This window comes from Triticum aestivum, chromosome 3D, assembly GCF_018294505.1.
Source record: "Triticum aestivum cultivar Chinese Spring chromosome 3D, IWGSC CS RefSeq v2.1, whole genome shotgun sequence".
NCBI classification, from domain to species: domain Eukaryota; kingdom Viridiplantae; phylum Streptophyta; class Magnoliopsida; order Poales; family Poaceae; genus Triticum; species Triticum aestivum.
Window position 1 is genome coordinate 175,299,302 of NC_057802.1, and position 16,582 is coordinate 175,315,883.

General features: G+C 39.5%; 1 protein-coding gene across 1 annotated transcript; it reads right to left on the reverse strand.

Moving 5' to 3' along the window:
- Nucleotides 1-8,186: 8,186 nt before the first annotated feature.
- Nucleotides 8,187-16,268, reverse strand: LOC123078134 (probable peptide/nitrate transporter At3g43790). Its single transcript, XM_044500537.1, has 17 exons — nt 15,953-16,268; nt 14,562-14,602; nt 13,841-13,901; nt 13,594-13,696; nt 13,374-13,476; nt 12,868-12,921; nt 12,697-12,759; nt 11,688-11,737; nt 11,533-11,608; nt 11,112-11,300; nt 10,858-10,945; nt 10,292-10,377; nt 10,107-10,214; nt 9,735-9,779; nt 9,525-9,613; nt 9,157-9,200; nt 8,187-8,529 (listed from the first exon to the last, which is right to left on the reverse strand). The coding sequence occupies exons 1-17, from the start codon at nt 16,113-16,115 to the stop codon at nt 8,432-8,434; spliced, it is 1,461 nt and encodes a 486-aa protein (XP_044356472.1). The 5' UTR covers nt 16,116-16,268; the 3' UTR covers nt 8,187-8,431.
- Nucleotides 16,269-16,582: the final 314 nt, after the last annotated feature.

Below are 16,582 nucleotides of genomic sequence, written 5' to 3' on the forward strand. Positions count from 1 at the left end.
CCGTTGGGCTGTTTTCATAGCATTATCAAATACGGCCTATTAACGGCCCGTTATGGTCCACGAATAGTACGACCCATGTTTGGCAAAATGATTATACGCCCCATAGAAGGCCCATGGATCCTATGGCCTGTAGAAGACCAATGGATCCTACGGCCCGTAGAAGGCCCATGGATTATACGGCCCATAGAAAGTCCATGGATCCTACGGCCCGTAGAAGGCCCATGGATCCTATGACCCGTAGAAGGCCCATGGATCCTACGGCCCGCAGGAGGCCCATCGTTACAACAGTCCGTGTGTTGCCATGGTTATTGTGGCCTAGTTACCAAAAATAGGTTATTGTGGCCACTAGAAAAACGCGGAAAAAGAACTGCAGTGACTACAAGCAAACAACTAAACAAGACAATAAGGAAATAAATAAGCAAGCAACTAACGCTAGCCTATTACAGCTATTACACATATTACATCCACTGGGCATCAAAATTCGCCACCAGTGCATATATAGGGAACAAAGCAGCATATTACATACACTGCCCGTCAAAATTGGCCACCAGTGCAAATAAACGCGGCAAAAAAACAAGTCCATAACTGAAACAACTTCAGAAGAGCTCAAGAAACGTTATCCTGGGTATCCACCATGCTGACAATGAGCTTAGCAAGCTTATTAGCTTTGTCCTGTTTCGTGCTAAAATCCTCCAACGCTTGCTGTTGCACGAGAAAGTATGCATCTGAATGCTCTAGGGACTTCCGCAGTCCTTCCGCTTCTTGTCGCAACACAGCTAATCGATGTCTTTCAGCTTATAGTTGAGGCTCAAGAAATCGAACTGATTCAGACAGTGAGTTTGAATAGCTTGTGCAAGCGGTAGTGGCCAGTAACTCGAACAGTAAACCAAGACAGGACTTTGGGGTTGTCTTACTGTCTTCAAGATAGTTTTCCTTAGCTATTTTATCAGCTTTGTTGGAGACCAACAAGGATGTCTCACTATCTTGAACCTTATCAGCATTTCTTCCTTTGCCATTGCTTAATAAGGCACTCTTCCCCAATATTCTGTCAGCATTCTAAAAGAAGAAACAAGCAGACACATAATAGGTTTAGCATATACTAGTATATGAAACTCATTTCGGTGAACCAGTCCATTAGTAAGGTGGACAAAATTAAACTACCAAGTCTTCTATTGCCAAGTAGTACATTATAAAAGCATCAAACAAACATATATTTATGTCCTATGGTCACTGCATTGTCTTGCCAAATCAAAATAGAGACACGGTTCAAATCATATCAGTTCAAGAGAAAGCAACACTGAAAGAATACAAAGCGTGGGAAACTACACGGCACAACAAGATTTCAGATGGGTACCACGGGTCTACATGTACAACAACACTATTGGCTCTGTTGTGATGCTAGTAATGTGCATGATATGAGAAGTCAACTGTATACACAATTGAAATTGAAATCAACAAAGCTATTTACAAGAGCAAACCCATTAAAGAAACATGCGTAAACATACCTGTTGTGCCATTGGAGTTTTCATTGGATCGTTCAATTTAAAAATAAGTTTGTATGAGTAAATACAGTGATACAAGAGCAAAGCAGTATGCACGATAGCAATGGAATCTTAAATGAGAACAGTTGTTCTTCAGGTTTAAGCACTTGTTCTACATGAACAGAGTATAGTAAGATGCAAGCATATAGTACTTAAAATGAACTGAGCTCATAGACCTTACCACATTCTTGGTTCGGGACCAGTACAGAACAAGGTGTTCCCAGTCATCGTCAAGTAAATGTGTCTCAGGAGAACGTAAGGGAATTTGATGAGTTTCTTTGCCAGTGAAGTACGTTTTCTTCAGGTAATTCCGATACTGCCACCAAGCATTCTTGAAGATAGCAGATGTATTAACATAGGTTACCTCATCCTGAGTTTCCAAATCGGTCCTTCTCTATACAGAAAAATGGGAAAATTTGCTGTATTATAACCATCATGGAGGTAGAATGTATGGGACAAAGCAAAGTAATTCCCATGAATAACATTACTTACACATAACTCCTGGACAAACACCTGCAACTGGCATTTTCCTTCATCTTCAGTATAATATTTCCATGATGGGAAGATACGCACATATGATTTAACAACATCAAATGTGATAGATGCTAAACTATGAATGGATGGTTGTGCTTCCTCCACAGGAATAGGTGTACTAACTGGTGGAGTTGGGGTTCACCGTGGTAGTACTAGCGCTTTGGGCACTGGATTTGCCTTACTAACTGCTCTTGTTTGGGAGCTCTGTGGTGGAGATGGTGCTGTGTCAACAGGAACTGGGTTACTATCTTCTAGGGTTGGGGTTAGATTGGGTGAAGCTGGTTCTCTGTCCATGGCAGTAGGGGTACAATCTGCGAGAGTCTGTGTTATGTGTGGTAGGGCTGGTTCTCGTGCATGTACAACTGGGGTGCTATCTCCACCAAGAGGTAGCACTGTTTTATTTGAAGACCGTGTTTTTACTCCGCTAGATACTGCCATCACCCGCTCCAATTCAAATGGCTGATAAACAGGAAAGTTGAATGTACAGACATTGTATGAGAGACAGATGCAATAGATAGTGTGGAAAAAAGAGGGCATGAAATAGTTGACATGTATATTGTTTAACTAAAACGGATAGCATGACATAATTTCACATATATGATGTCTATCTAAACTGGATAGCATAGCATAACATAATTCAAAGATATGACGACTAACTAATCAGGATCGCATGACATAATTCACATACATATTATCTAAGTAATCAGGATCGCATGATTTAATTCACATATGTGATTTATATGCTAAGCAGAGGGCATTCGCATATATGATGTCTGAACTAAGAACATGGTGTTGAATATTGTGTATATGATGTCTAAACTATGCAATGTAAGACACCATATGCATGATATGAGTAGTATAACCGTGCCAAGTTAGAGCACACACCTCGGTGGGGGAATAGGACTGGTCATCTGTCTCTGAATCCATCTCTGAGGAGCTATCGGGACCCATCAAGAGATCTGCTTCGACAGGTAGCACTGTCTGCTCTGAAGGCCTTGTTTTCACTCCAGATTTTTCCATCACCCACACAAATGGCTGATTCATAGGAAGAGTAGTTTAATGTACAAACATTATCGACAAATGGAAATGCAATGAAGAAAAGGATGGGCAAGATATCATTCAAATATATGATGCCTGGTTAAACAGGATGGCATTGCACATTTCACATATATTATTGCTGGCTAAAAGACATGAGACTACATAATTCCCATATATGATATTGAAACTAAACATGTGGCATTACAGAACATGTCTGAACTAAGCAGATGACATATATGATGTCGAAAGTAGGCATTGCAAGGCAACATATGCATGATATGACTAACATCATCATGCGAAGTTAGAGCAAACACCTTGGGGGTAAATGTAACATCCCAAAATTCTAAATTTTGGAATGTTATATTAATAGATAGATTTGATTGATTGATTGACTGAAAGTGAGTGAAAATCGATACTTTTTGAAAGTTAAATGAGAGGGAATAAAAGGACTTTCCCAAACTTTCATTTTTGCATTTATGATCTCCGTGAATTCAAATCCTTTTCAAATACAAAACCCTTGAGTGAAGATGATATGACTTCTTCCATTTAATTAAATGAAAAGGGGTTTTGAAAATATTTGAATTTCACTTGGAAATATTTCAATTTCAGAAACTTTAAGCAACTCAATGATTTTCATGAGAGAAGATAATATGACTTCTTCAAAACATATGAAATATGAGTTGGGAGTTTCAAAGGATCAAATTTAAAGTCCTTTTGAAATTATTTTCAATTTGGAGTTATTTGAGTTTTATTCAAATTATTTTTCTCCAAAAATAAAATATATGGAAAATAGGGTAACATGATCCCTACATCAGAAAATTGGAGATAAAAAAAATTTGAATTCATTTTGGTATTTTTAAAATGATTTTTATGAGGTTTTATTGCAACAATAGCACTCTTTGCTTTATTTGAATTTTGGTAGATTTTATTTGATGCTAGAAAAATTTCCACGTTGTAGAAAATCTTTTTCTGAAAATTTTGATATATTATATGCCTATATAATTTTTTCTTTCTTTCCATTTATTATTATTATTATTATTATTATTATTATTATTATTGTCCTATGCCCAGCGCCCGAGCCAGGCCGCGGCCCAACAGCCCATCCCGCTCGTCCCCGAGCTCGGGCAGGTCTCCGCCTCCTGCCCGACACCGCCGCCACCACCGTGACCTCCGCGGAGTCCGTCGCCGCCCCGCCTTGCACCCCACGCCACCGCCTCGCCTCCCTCCTATAAATCGCTCCCCGGGACCGCGCCACTTCCGTTTCCGCCGAAGCCGCTGCTCCTCGTCCCGCGTTGCATCGCCGCGCGCCGCCGCCACTCGCTCCCGTCGCTGCCGCGCCTGCCCGCGCCGCTAGCGCCGTTGCCGCCGGAGCCCCTATCCGCCGCCGCTTGGAGCCGCCGCGCCAAACCCCGCCGCCCGAGGCCGAAGCCGCCGCCACCGCCGTTCGCCTCGACACCGGAGCCGCCGCTGCCATCCGCCGCTGTCGACCCGAACCGCCACCTGAACGGTACAAAACCGCCCGGTCTGTTTTTTTTGGGTTTAGGTTTACTTCGGTTTTTCTAAAAAAAAGGTTTATTATGAAGTTTAGTTTATTTTGTGAGCGTTCATTAGTTAGGGTTTTGTCACAAATGGTTTTCATCGCATATGCTTCTGTAGCGAACGTTCGTTCGATAGGATTTTTCTTTTTCTTTTTAATTTCGGCCAGGGACCCATCCGTGAATATTTTTATTTACGGTTTAGCCCCTGTTTTTCAAACGACTACAACTTTTTGCTCATTTGTCCAAATCCAACGAAATCAATGCCCACTTCTTCTTTATGATCTGCTCTATCCAGATAATCAACTTAAACATGTTTTTGAAAAATTAAAATTTGGTTTCAAACAGATTTAGATTCAAATTTCGTTTGATCATAACTTGAGTTTTATAACTCTGTTTTAGTTGATTCTTTTTGCTTTTCGAAGCTCTTGACCTAAACTTTCTGATAAGGCCAAATTCACCTAATTTTGGTACTGTTAGAAATTATTTTATGTTGCAAGAGTTATTTGCTTGGTTTTGATGTTTTCCAAATTGTTTCTTCGTTCTTTCTGATCTTTTGAGTGATTGCTTATGTGTGGTTACTACTGCTTGCTTACGATAGATTGACCGGAGTGTGACGAGTAGAACTATCAAGAGTTTTGAGTGCGAATTATCTTCATCAACAGTACAGGCAAGTTCACACTTTGATCATATCCCTTTTATACCCAGTTTTTATGCATTAGTTTCACGCTCAAACATTGCATGAGTAGGATTGATAACATGTGGGTATTGGGAAGTAGTTGATGAGGTAGGAACCTATTGCCCTGCATTCAAACCTTGGGAGTTACTATTACGTTATGCTTATATTGCCATGCTATGCTCGTAGACGTGGATTGGGTTTGAGTGTATCCATGACAGATGTGAGATTGTTAATTAATGGTTCAACTTAAGGTGGCAACTTAAATACACATCTGGGTGGACTGAGGCACCTGGGGTATCCAGTGATTGCCTATATTTTTTTTGAAATCCCGGGGTACCGTGTGATTCTCCTATGGACTGCCACCCAGGCTCAAAGGGATCATAAGATTATTCATGCTGGAAACTTCCATGTGCAGCCACATGCCATTATGGGCTCTGGCATAGTTGAGTAAGTTGTGGGAAACCTTTCCATGATGGGCTAGCAGATGTAGGGGATTGTAGGTGCACAGGCCTATCTATCGGTTAAGGGGACCTCTTCGGAAAGACTGTGTCTCGGTCATCCATTTCTCAAACATTATGTAGTGCGAGAAATCCAACGGAGGAGATCGAGTCTTGTGGGGAAAAGTGCACAAACCTCTGCAGAGTGTACAAACTAATCATGATTAGCCGTGTCCCCGGTTGTGGACATCTTGAGTATCTGGTTCTTGGATTATCATGTTGATCTCATCACTCTAAATTAATTTTTATTGGGTTATTAATTACCTTTTAATTGGGATTGAGATGGGGTTTACCATTCTCAATGTTTTCAACCAACTTTGCAGTTAAATAAAATATATTCCTTTGCAGTAGGGAAAAATTGGCTTTTCGCAAAAACCTTATAACCATAGAGCTTTTCCACCAGCCATATATGCATGTAGTGATAGCCATTGTTCATCATTTCTCTATGGTGTGAATTTGCCAGTACATTCAATGTACTGACCCTTTGTGGCTGAACGTCTCATGTTGCAGGATTATCTTACGACGAGTAAGTGATATGTTAGACGAGTAAGTGATATGTTAGGGTTACGATTTCTACACTCAACTTTGTCGTTGGTGTTGATGGGAAACCACGACCTTGTTGTTTCTTCCGCTATTTGGATTGAGGTAATAGTATTTACGTTACTTTATACATGTGATTTACCTCTATTATAAATCCTCGAGTACTGTGTGTGTCAGCATACCGATCCAGGGATGACACTTAAGCACAGAGACTTGACTGTCTGAGGTCGGGTCGCTACAGTAAATAGGAGTGGTCAGCTGCGCCTGAATCCGCCTCAGAACAGATATCTTCCTCTGTATTACAATCTGGAGAGGGGGAGGGTTTGCCATTGAACCCACCATGGAGCGATGTCTGCATGACATTCTATTGCCGCGCAAAACTCTTCTCTTTTTCTCTACATGTTCAGCATGACTGTGTACAATATCTGACATGCATACAAAAAAATATAGTGAGATTATGTAAGGAGAGCATGCAGAAATCTAGAGTAATGGTAACAACCAGTGGATGGATCCAAAAATAATGATAGCAGGCTGATGATTGCTTTAATTTAATAAAAAAACAGATGATGATTGCTTTACTATTTGTTTCCCACCCAAGATGAACAACATAGGCATACCCTAGGTGAACCAAATATTAGACAGAGATACTATTCATTGCTGCCTCGATATGTGCCCCACAACTAATTTAGAACTCAAGTTTGAACATTAACTTGGAGTCTAAGAGGTGAACAGAATGATAAAGTAGCAGGTAATATTAAGCACTGCATAACATAAGCAGAAACAAAAGAGTGTGACCTCTCTTGTGGACCCGTGTACTCCTCAGGTTCATCTATTGAGTCGATGATGGTGATGCTGTTGCGGTGGGTGTCGGCGGCAGGGAAGGAGATCTAAGGCGGTGAAAGACGGTCAGGAGTCGTGATGTCTGGTTTGGTGGATGCTTCTGTCGATGGAGCAGCTCGGGTGAGGTGGACGACGTCGCGGCAGGAGCAGGGCAAATCACACAAAGTTTTCTTCGACACCTACCTGTAATTGAAGTAATTCTGTAAGGGCTCATTTGGCTTGCATGATTCTAAAAACGCAAGGATAGGAAAAACACCGGAATAGGATAGGAATGCACATGGGAAACAGAGCATTTGTGAACACAGGATTTCTGTCAACTTGGGTGTTTGGTTCACAGGAATTGGAAGAGCAGAGGAATGCAAAGAAACATGGCCAAAATAAAGTGAAACCATATGAAAGCGTGTACAGTTAGAATGTTATTCTGCCACTAATGCACTTGGTCTTGTTTTCATGCATAGGATTTTGAAAAGTAGGTCCAGGTGGATGTTTTGCTCCATTCCTTTCAACAAAATGCATGAATAATTGAATAGTAGAGTGCCATAGAAAAATTTCCTATTGCTATGTTTTTCCGTTGAACCAAAATAGCCCTAATGGATCGACATGAATGTAGATGAAGACTCTCTAGAAGGAGGGGGCAGGAGAGCCGAGCAAAGTGAAGAAGAGATATGTCGGGAGCCATCATTGCTGCCTCGACACTTCCACATTATTTCTACAAAATGAACTTTCCATAAATTGTGTTTTGCAAGGTGACAGTCATTTAGTAGGGGAGTGAGGGCAAACCTCCTATTCACATCAAACAAACCACGTGGTTACAATTAGATTCATGCTAATGGGTCGGAAAATTTTCTAGGCCAACATTTGAGACCCACACGAGAAATTCCTTTTGTCCCATCCAACATACACTCGTATAATTAGTTTGATACCTGGCCATCAACCAACAAATATGCTAGTAACACGGAGTCCCGCAAACAAGTCACACACATGCTGATAAATACACATGAGTTTATTCAAGAAGAGCGAATAAACCATAAATACAAAGGAATATTGTTTACATCTATGATTGCCTCTTGGGCATATATATGTTTCTAACAACACTATATGCCGCTGTACTACAAATAATAATAATAACATGTGGCGTGGAGCACAAAACTATGCTCAAGGGGAAGAAGGTCACAAGACAGAACAATAGTTCCTTGTTCTTTCCCAGGTCGCAACAATATTACTACATCAATGCTTCGTGCTGCCCCTAGCAAAGTGTGGTCCGAAGGTGCACATAAGACCGATGACGGTGGCCGCGTTAAGCATGAAAAACACAAGGTGGTCGCCTGCAGGATTGACAACAGGTACCAGGAAAAAAAAATTAGAGTGAACCGAAGCTAGGGAATATGAATTTTGCGTGATGCTGAAATCGTAGCATAACCCATGCATGTTCAAGATAATCTACTCAAATAGGATATACCTTCACTAAAATTTAAGGTGTGATACTAAACCAGTGCATAAGATCTTGTTTACTATGTTGCATTATTTTGGTATGCATATGTGTTTCTGTAAGAACTGCGACGTGAAGTCGTCTTGCACTAAAAATCTAAGCTTTGAATAGAAAAATCAATCATAAGTGTAATTGTGATACATAGAATTTAAGAGATGGCCTTCATAATTACCATTACATGTATCGCTTTGTATAATCACACACACACACACACACACACACACACACACACACACACACACACACATATAGACACACACACGTAAAGAATCCAAAAAGCATGAATTTCTATGTTTTCTACTGCGCGGCAAGAGCCATAAGCCATCCTTAAACCCAAAAATTCCAATTAAACTGTTTCATGTCATGACATAGATTTTTAAAAATTGCTAGCAAAATGGTAGATAAATTGGATGTGTAGTTAATTCATGTAATTTTACTTGAAAATGTATAAACACTGTAATACCTGGAAGAAATGAAGCAGTTTGGCGCCTTTGAGCCCATGAAAATCTACAATGGAAATTGTAAAACATGATAAGGTAATTGTTTTCCCCAAAAAATTGACAAAAAACAAGGGTTAATAATAGAGTTTTATTTCATGGTGTATACGAGTTTTAAAATCAAAGAAATAAATTACTCCCTCCGATCCAAATTAATTGACGCTCACTTAGTACAAATTTTGGATCCGAGGGAGTACCATCTATGTACTTTTTCATCGTCAATGAAATGATTAAAAAACTATTTGGGAAAATGAAATAGTGTGTGTTTTCCATAGGAAGAATTTTTATTGTGGCTGCTATATAGTGCGTAAAGTGGTGGACCATGGCTACTTACATAACACCTGCAACAGCCGGAGCGACAGCTTTGAAGATGGACATTAGTGTTACAGAAAGTCCATTGGCCGATGCTCTCAGGTCTTGACTCTGTTTTATCATGTATATCGAAGGGTCAGAAATATAGAAACTAATATCATCAATTTTCGTGGAACATATGGAATGCAACTTTTGATATAATTACAAAGTATTAGAAATCATGCAAACTTACCACAGCATCATTCATCAAAATATTGCACACCGTGATGGTAGTTACCTGGAACATTTCAAGAGAGCATGAGTAACACTAATTAATAATTGCTACCTTGAGTTCTAGTATATAACATATAAGGATGATAGTAGTGGTGAGTAAGATAAACATATAAGCAATCAAAATATTTGTGAACATATGAGCAATTAGTAGTTTTATGATTTTGTTGCTGGCTTGCACCAATTAGTTCCTGAGAACACTGTTTACGTGTATTGATTAGCAATCACTCCGATAGATAGACCAAAATTGGAATATTTTTCATAATATGAACTAGTAGCATGTCCAAGTTTGAATACTTGTTCTACACAATAAAAACAAGATCTTTGCACTCACTTGGAAGGAATTCTTCAGAGAAGATGCACAATTTACTACCAACTGAAGATTGAACCCTGATAATGTAGTCATGAATGGATAGCTTGCAAGAAGTGGTAATGTCAAGATCTGCATATGAGAATTTTTGATGAGTTGAACCATTACAATGTAATTAACTTTGCTGATCAAGTAGTAGGTACTCTTACCGCAGTTGCACGGACTAATGTGATAGGTTCTATAGCTTTTGCAACCGATGGATAAATCAAAATCTGGTATATTAGGAGGAAGAGGCCTGATAAAAACGATAATCAGAACAACAAACTCTCCATCCAACAAACATATAACGATGCCAGAAAGATGATTTGTCAAGTTACTTGTGAGTTATCATGAACACATGCTTCATATTTGAATATGGTTCTAGCATGGCTTAATTCTTGAAATTAAGTATCGGTCATAGGAATGATTCAAATGAAATTACATAAAGTTGCCTCATTAGTATTAGTACCCTCAACAAGTAAAATATATTTATACATAGATTTAATCTTATAGATTTTGTATCGAAACATATATGCCTATCAATACACATCTATGATAGAAATAATCATATATACATGTGGCTAGAGTTGCTAGATCCTCTCTAGGTTCCTATCTCCAAAATTGTCTATGATGTTCAAAACTTCAAATCTTAATCAAAATATATATTGGTCATGACTTATAGATTCACTAGTCCAAATTTGAAGGGACCTTTCCTATTGTTCTTACAATTAAATACCTGAGAGTGCAAGGACACTGCCCACATCAGTAGAAGTAAAGCTTAATCCACCATATTTCCTGTCACTAACAGCCCAAAGAGAGAATACCTGCAATTTTATGTTTTGACCAAATCAAATCCATAATGACAATGGTAATGGTAATGCAACAAAAGATACCCAAAAAATAAGTGAAACACGAGATGCTATCACAGGAAAGGAAAGGTATGATAAACATGAGTGGAGGATATATCAACAATCAAATGACTCATGTTACCTCTGCATAAGCCACATCCTGAAGAGAGAAAAGGCAATATACGGTGATAGCAGACATCAATGGCCAGTTTGTGAACAAACTCCAATATCCACCACTACTTTCTTCAGCATTAGAGTCAGAAAGAGATTCTTCCATGGCTTCAATTGAATTATTTGAATCCGTAGCTTCATTGTGTTTATGTAAAGTTTCCTATAGCATTTTAGACATGTTAATTTTTAAACCGAGATCTCCCACAAGGAAATGTAAAGATGAGGTTATATGTGCAACAGCTGTAAGGTCTCTGTTGAAAATATTCTAGGGTGTGTACAACTATATTAAATGCCTTAAGCAACTAATTTTTTTAGTTACTCATATCCTTGGTTGGTTGCCTTGACACCACTCATGACAATAGCTAAGTGCATTACGGCACAGAAAAACTCACCGGAAGCCAGATGCAAGAAATTAAAGCAGCAACGGCGAGGATTGATATACACAGGCATGGGAGAAAATATGGAAACCTAGAACAATGCGAGTTTAAGAAGAATTAGCATCACATAATAAACCGACAAAAAAAGGGTGCACATAGCAAATTCTTACCTCCCGAATATAGATTCCTGAGAGAACATGCCTGGGTATTTATCTGCTGGCTGATATAACAACAACACACAAATAAAATTAGCATGCAAGGCCCCTAACATTTTATTTTACAATAACTTTATGCAAACATTAAATTCTTTTAAAAAGGAATATATGGGCTTGGTTGGTTTGCATGCCTTGTATTTTGCAGATTGAATTTGACTACCAATTCTAATTTCATGAGAATGAGAATTATGACTCGAGATCAACTTCAATTCATATGCTGGAAAGCCATGAACTTTTAGACCTAATTTTATATGTAAACGTCATTCCAAAATTCATTTGGTTCAACGCTTTGAAGTATTATGTACGTACGCATATAATGATACCATGATAAAATAATTTAATGTCAGTAGCACATATGTAATATAATACATGATATTAATACTATGATACACTAATCATGTCATGATATTATGTTACATTAATTATGTTATTCACATAATTTATTAGGTATTGTAATATTTCCATCTTGTGGTATGTTATATAGTGGCGGAGCCATGTTCAGGCCAACAGGGGTCATGTCCCCCAGCCCTGGACACTATTGTTATATGTGCACCAGTTTTCTTAGAATTGGGTTAGAAATCCACTTTTAAACTAAATGAAAAATATTCACTTGGCCCTAATCACAATCCATATGGGACGGGAGGTAACTATGATAGTGTGTGCTTACACATAGCATATCAAATACAGTGAGTATTCATTCATGTCCATTAACAAAATTTGTATAGATGGGGAACTTGGCATATTTTTGTCATGGTGAGTAAACATTAACGTGTATCTAACTGGATGTAGAATCTAATTGCCCACAAAGCAAGTAAATGAGTTATATATGGATCGGGGATACAAGGACAACCAAGAAAGTTTGCTCGTAGCATGTATAATTTGAGAAATGGGAAGTTCGAGTGCACAATAATAAAACAAGATTTGGAAATTGGTTTTTGTGTGTGAATATTAAACAAACTATTACCTGTGCAAGATAACCACCAATGGCTGGACCAACAATGAGGCCTATGGCACGTGAGGAAGAAATCTGAAGGATTACCCATCAATAGAAACGGTGAGCATTAGTTTTCGCCCAGTAAAGTTGGGGGTTGGGTAATAGTAACATGAAAATATTGTAATAACTCGAGAATCTTACAAGTGATAATGCGAGGTGACTGTGTTCTTTCCGGCACACTTCTGTAGCATAAGCCTGAACATGCGCAAAAATAAGTCAATCAAATGTTAAATAGTGAAACATTTATATTAATGTTGTATTAAACACCACAATCACGCTAGGGAAATATGTATACTATTTTGAGAAAGGATAGTGTACGGGTTAACCATGTGACATGCTGGTTGGCTGGAATTTATCTACTGCAACTTGGGAAGTAAAGACCATGTTCATTAAAACATAACAATATTCATTCGAAATAGGCTAACAATCTAAAGATTCATGTGCATTACACATCAACCATATTTCTGAAATGTCACGCTCTCACAAAAAAATGACACAAATTAAGTCCAGTGGATAACATAAGAGCTATTGTTGAATAAACTTAAGAATATGAATGTGAGTACATGATCAGTTAGTAACAAAGTACAAGAACATGATGGAAGATTGTAGTACCAAAAAGATGAGTATACTCATGATTGTTTTGGTACCTTAATTGGCCCCAGCATACCAGACAACAACCCAAGCAAACCTCTTGTGGTTAATGCCATCCAATAACTAGAGCTGAGTCCAAATAGTGTATTCAAAGTAATTCTGAAACATATGAGGAAACATGCTTAAATTTTGGGTGCATGTGCAGAATTATAACCAAAGAAAATCTCCTACTGGCGAGTAGAAAAGACTATGCTTCGTAAAAAATATTATCCTTACACCGCAATAAGGGTAATTACAAGAACAGGTTTCCTCCCATGCTTATCGGCCACAATTCCCCATATTGTAGAGGTGAGTGCTCTACCAAGCATATATGAAGCGCCTTCATTGATAGAAAATTAAGGCACCATAAGTTATCACAATACTTAAAGTTGTTGTATATCTCCTCACATCAAAGTGTCCTTACACAACTATGCTTAAGTGCTTCAGAAGTTTGACATAAAACAATATCTTCAAGAAAACTCACCAACAAAACCAGCATAAAATCCAATATCTTCTACTTGCTTAGCAATGTGCAAGTCCCTTATCTGCGAACAAATGTCCAATGAAGATAATTTATTAAAACTAAGGATAATATGTTTCACTGAGCAATGACAAACTACTTATCAAACAATATTGAATTAAAATCATGTTTCCAAACTTAAGATAGCCTAGTTATTTTCCACACAAACAGTATACAATTTAATTTTCACAGTTATCATTAGATGGTATTAAACTTAAAGTCTCATAAGTGTCACTCATATTTTCTACACAAATTGTCACAAGTCACAACATTACAAGAATCATTCATTCTAGGCTACTACTCGGCAGGACTTTAGTTCCCTGTGTGAACTCTTGAAGCATACCAAACAAAGCATTAGAAGAATTACACATGACTTATTATGTAGAAAAAACTGCCAATGTTTATTTTTGTCCCTCCTTTTCGACTCTGGTCATTAGTAACACTGTTTTGAAGTGCGCCTTGTAAACAAGTGGCATCTCATTTGCCTAAATTTATCTAAACATCCTCTAGAGAAAAGAAATAATGTTGACAAGTGAATAATTTGGAATAGTGAGAGCCAAAAATGGGGTAAAGTTGACACTTTTTCTTTCTCAAATACGCATCTGACTGCAGTGTTTCAACTAGATTTTCATAGTCTTATACAGGGCTTGCATCATAGATATATACTCTTGGTAGCGTTGCTCACCATAAAATACAAGAAGGGAAACAATGATTGAATCGGCAAGGCTGCAATAGGAAGAAGGAAAAATTTATATCAATTCATAATTAGTAATGAATAGACAACTCACAAGATAGAAGCAAAAAGTATCGGTAACTATTAGTCTAATAAAGTTTCAAATGTTGTCAGTGTTTAGTAATATTAGCACTCTTCTCTCAATTAAACAAATGGAAAAGCTACCAGACTTGGCGCGAATATTGCATTTCGATGGACATAGGCTAGTAGTAAGATAGAGAACCTGTCTGAGCGATCTCTGTCCATGAAGGAAAAGAGGTAACCAAGTTTGACATGATGGAATCTTTGGTGAGATGCATCGTACAGACAACTACGTAGTTGGCAGCCCGTTGTTGGTGTGCATGTATTGCGCGTGCAATCTTTGGCCGGCAAATTGATCATAGATCTCTAATTTGGAACGGAGGGAGTAAAAAGTATCAACCAGACTGGGCAAAGCCGGGGGTGATCCTTTTTTTTTTCTGGAGGATCTGCGAAGATCCACAGGTTTCCTCAAGTTGTCTGATTTGCATCCGCTGTGTTTCAGGGGCAGAGATTGGTACTGTGCGAGTGATGGTCAAGGGCACGTAGCAAGAGGTTGTGCTGTGGCCGTGCCTGCGCTGCTGTAGTGAGGACTGAAGGGAGTATTTTAAGCGACCCGAAAGGGAATTAATCATGACCAAGGGAAGATGTCTAGAGGTGGAAAATACCCTCTTATATTAATTTACAGAGGAAGTACTTAAAATAGCAAGTGGCATGTGGACGTAAGCGGTAATTACACATGAACCCGTTTCGGGCAGAGTTTGGTCGAGATTACGACGATGCATGCAGCACCCAAACTTGTACTACAAGACTAGAAGAGGGCTGACAGGAAGATACAGACATCCGAGAAACAGTGCTCAAGGAAAGATCGTTGCAGCTAGCACTACTCTAACAAAGGCAAGACTGGCTGCCCCATCGCTTTGGACAAGTGCAATTGCAAGTGGAAATGTAGAAAATCAAAGCTGCGTGCATGAGCCTTGAGGCAAAATTATCAGTCTCGACTTCCTGCGCAGGGCCAATCAACAACGAGGAACGCCAGGATTAACCGACATGACATTAGCAGATTGTTGATGATAGTGACCCGGACGGTGGAAAAAAGACGACGAGGGATAGGTAGCAAAAAAGGGTTTGCGCCAATCAAATCAAAGTCCAAAAGGGAGATCTAATCTGGTAAAAAAAGGTTTAAAAGGGAGGAAACAGACGGAGAGTACTGTACGAGAGAAAACAGGAGCAGCAGTTAGTAAACAGTAATTCCACTGGAGAGGAGAGGAGAGGAGAGGTGATGAAGGGAGGGGATGCAGCGAGTAGAGAACGGGGGAACGAACTGGAGCAGACGGTGACGAGCCACATGCAGGCGAACTCTGTGTAGGGCACCCCCCTCCGCGTCTCGTTCCTCTTCTCCAGCCTGCACCCGGGGCAGTTGCCGTGGTAGTACGTCCGCTTCAGCAGCGGCACCTCCAGCCCGTCGCCGCCGCCATCTTTGCCCATCTTCCTCGGAGAGCAGAGGAAGCGGCCGGGGCGGTGCAATGCCGCACAGGACAGAAATGGCTTTTTGACTCTGCTCGCTTGGTTGCTGCCGCTGAAGCGCGGCTCCTGTTTATGGTGCACGAACGGTACAGCGCACGGTGGCCTCGTCTTTATGGAGCAGGAAGGATACAGCACACCAAATATTTATATTACTACTAGAAAAAAAAAACAAGTTACTACCGGCAGCAGCAGCAGCACTGTGTTAAACTAGCTAGCTAGGGGCCACCAGCCCACGAGGACCACTGCCAGGTCAGCCTTCACAGATTGGGGGCGGGTACGAGATGCAGGCCACAACGTGCTGCACGCCCGTAAACATACAACGCGAGAGAGGGACGGGCTGTTTTTTCTTTTCTTTTGTCTGATGAATTCGTTCGACGGTGACGCCCTGCATTATTGCCGTAGAAAATGGGACGAAAGAACGTGAGGCG

Excerpts from the sequence above, each read along its gene's own strand:
- LOC123078134 (XM_044500537.1), bottom strand. The coding sequence starts at position 16,115 with ATGGGCAAAGATGGCGGCGGCGACGGGCTGGAGGTGCCGCTGCTGAAG. Across the intron at positions 13,477-13,593 it reads GTAATTACCCTTATTGCGGT|AATTACTTTGAATACACTAT; the intron begins GTAAGGATAATA and ends CATATGTTTCAG. Across the intron at positions 11,738-12,696 it reads TTGGTGGTTATCTTGCACAG|CCAGCAGATAAATACCCAGG; the intron begins GTAATAGTTTGT and ends TTGTTATATCAG.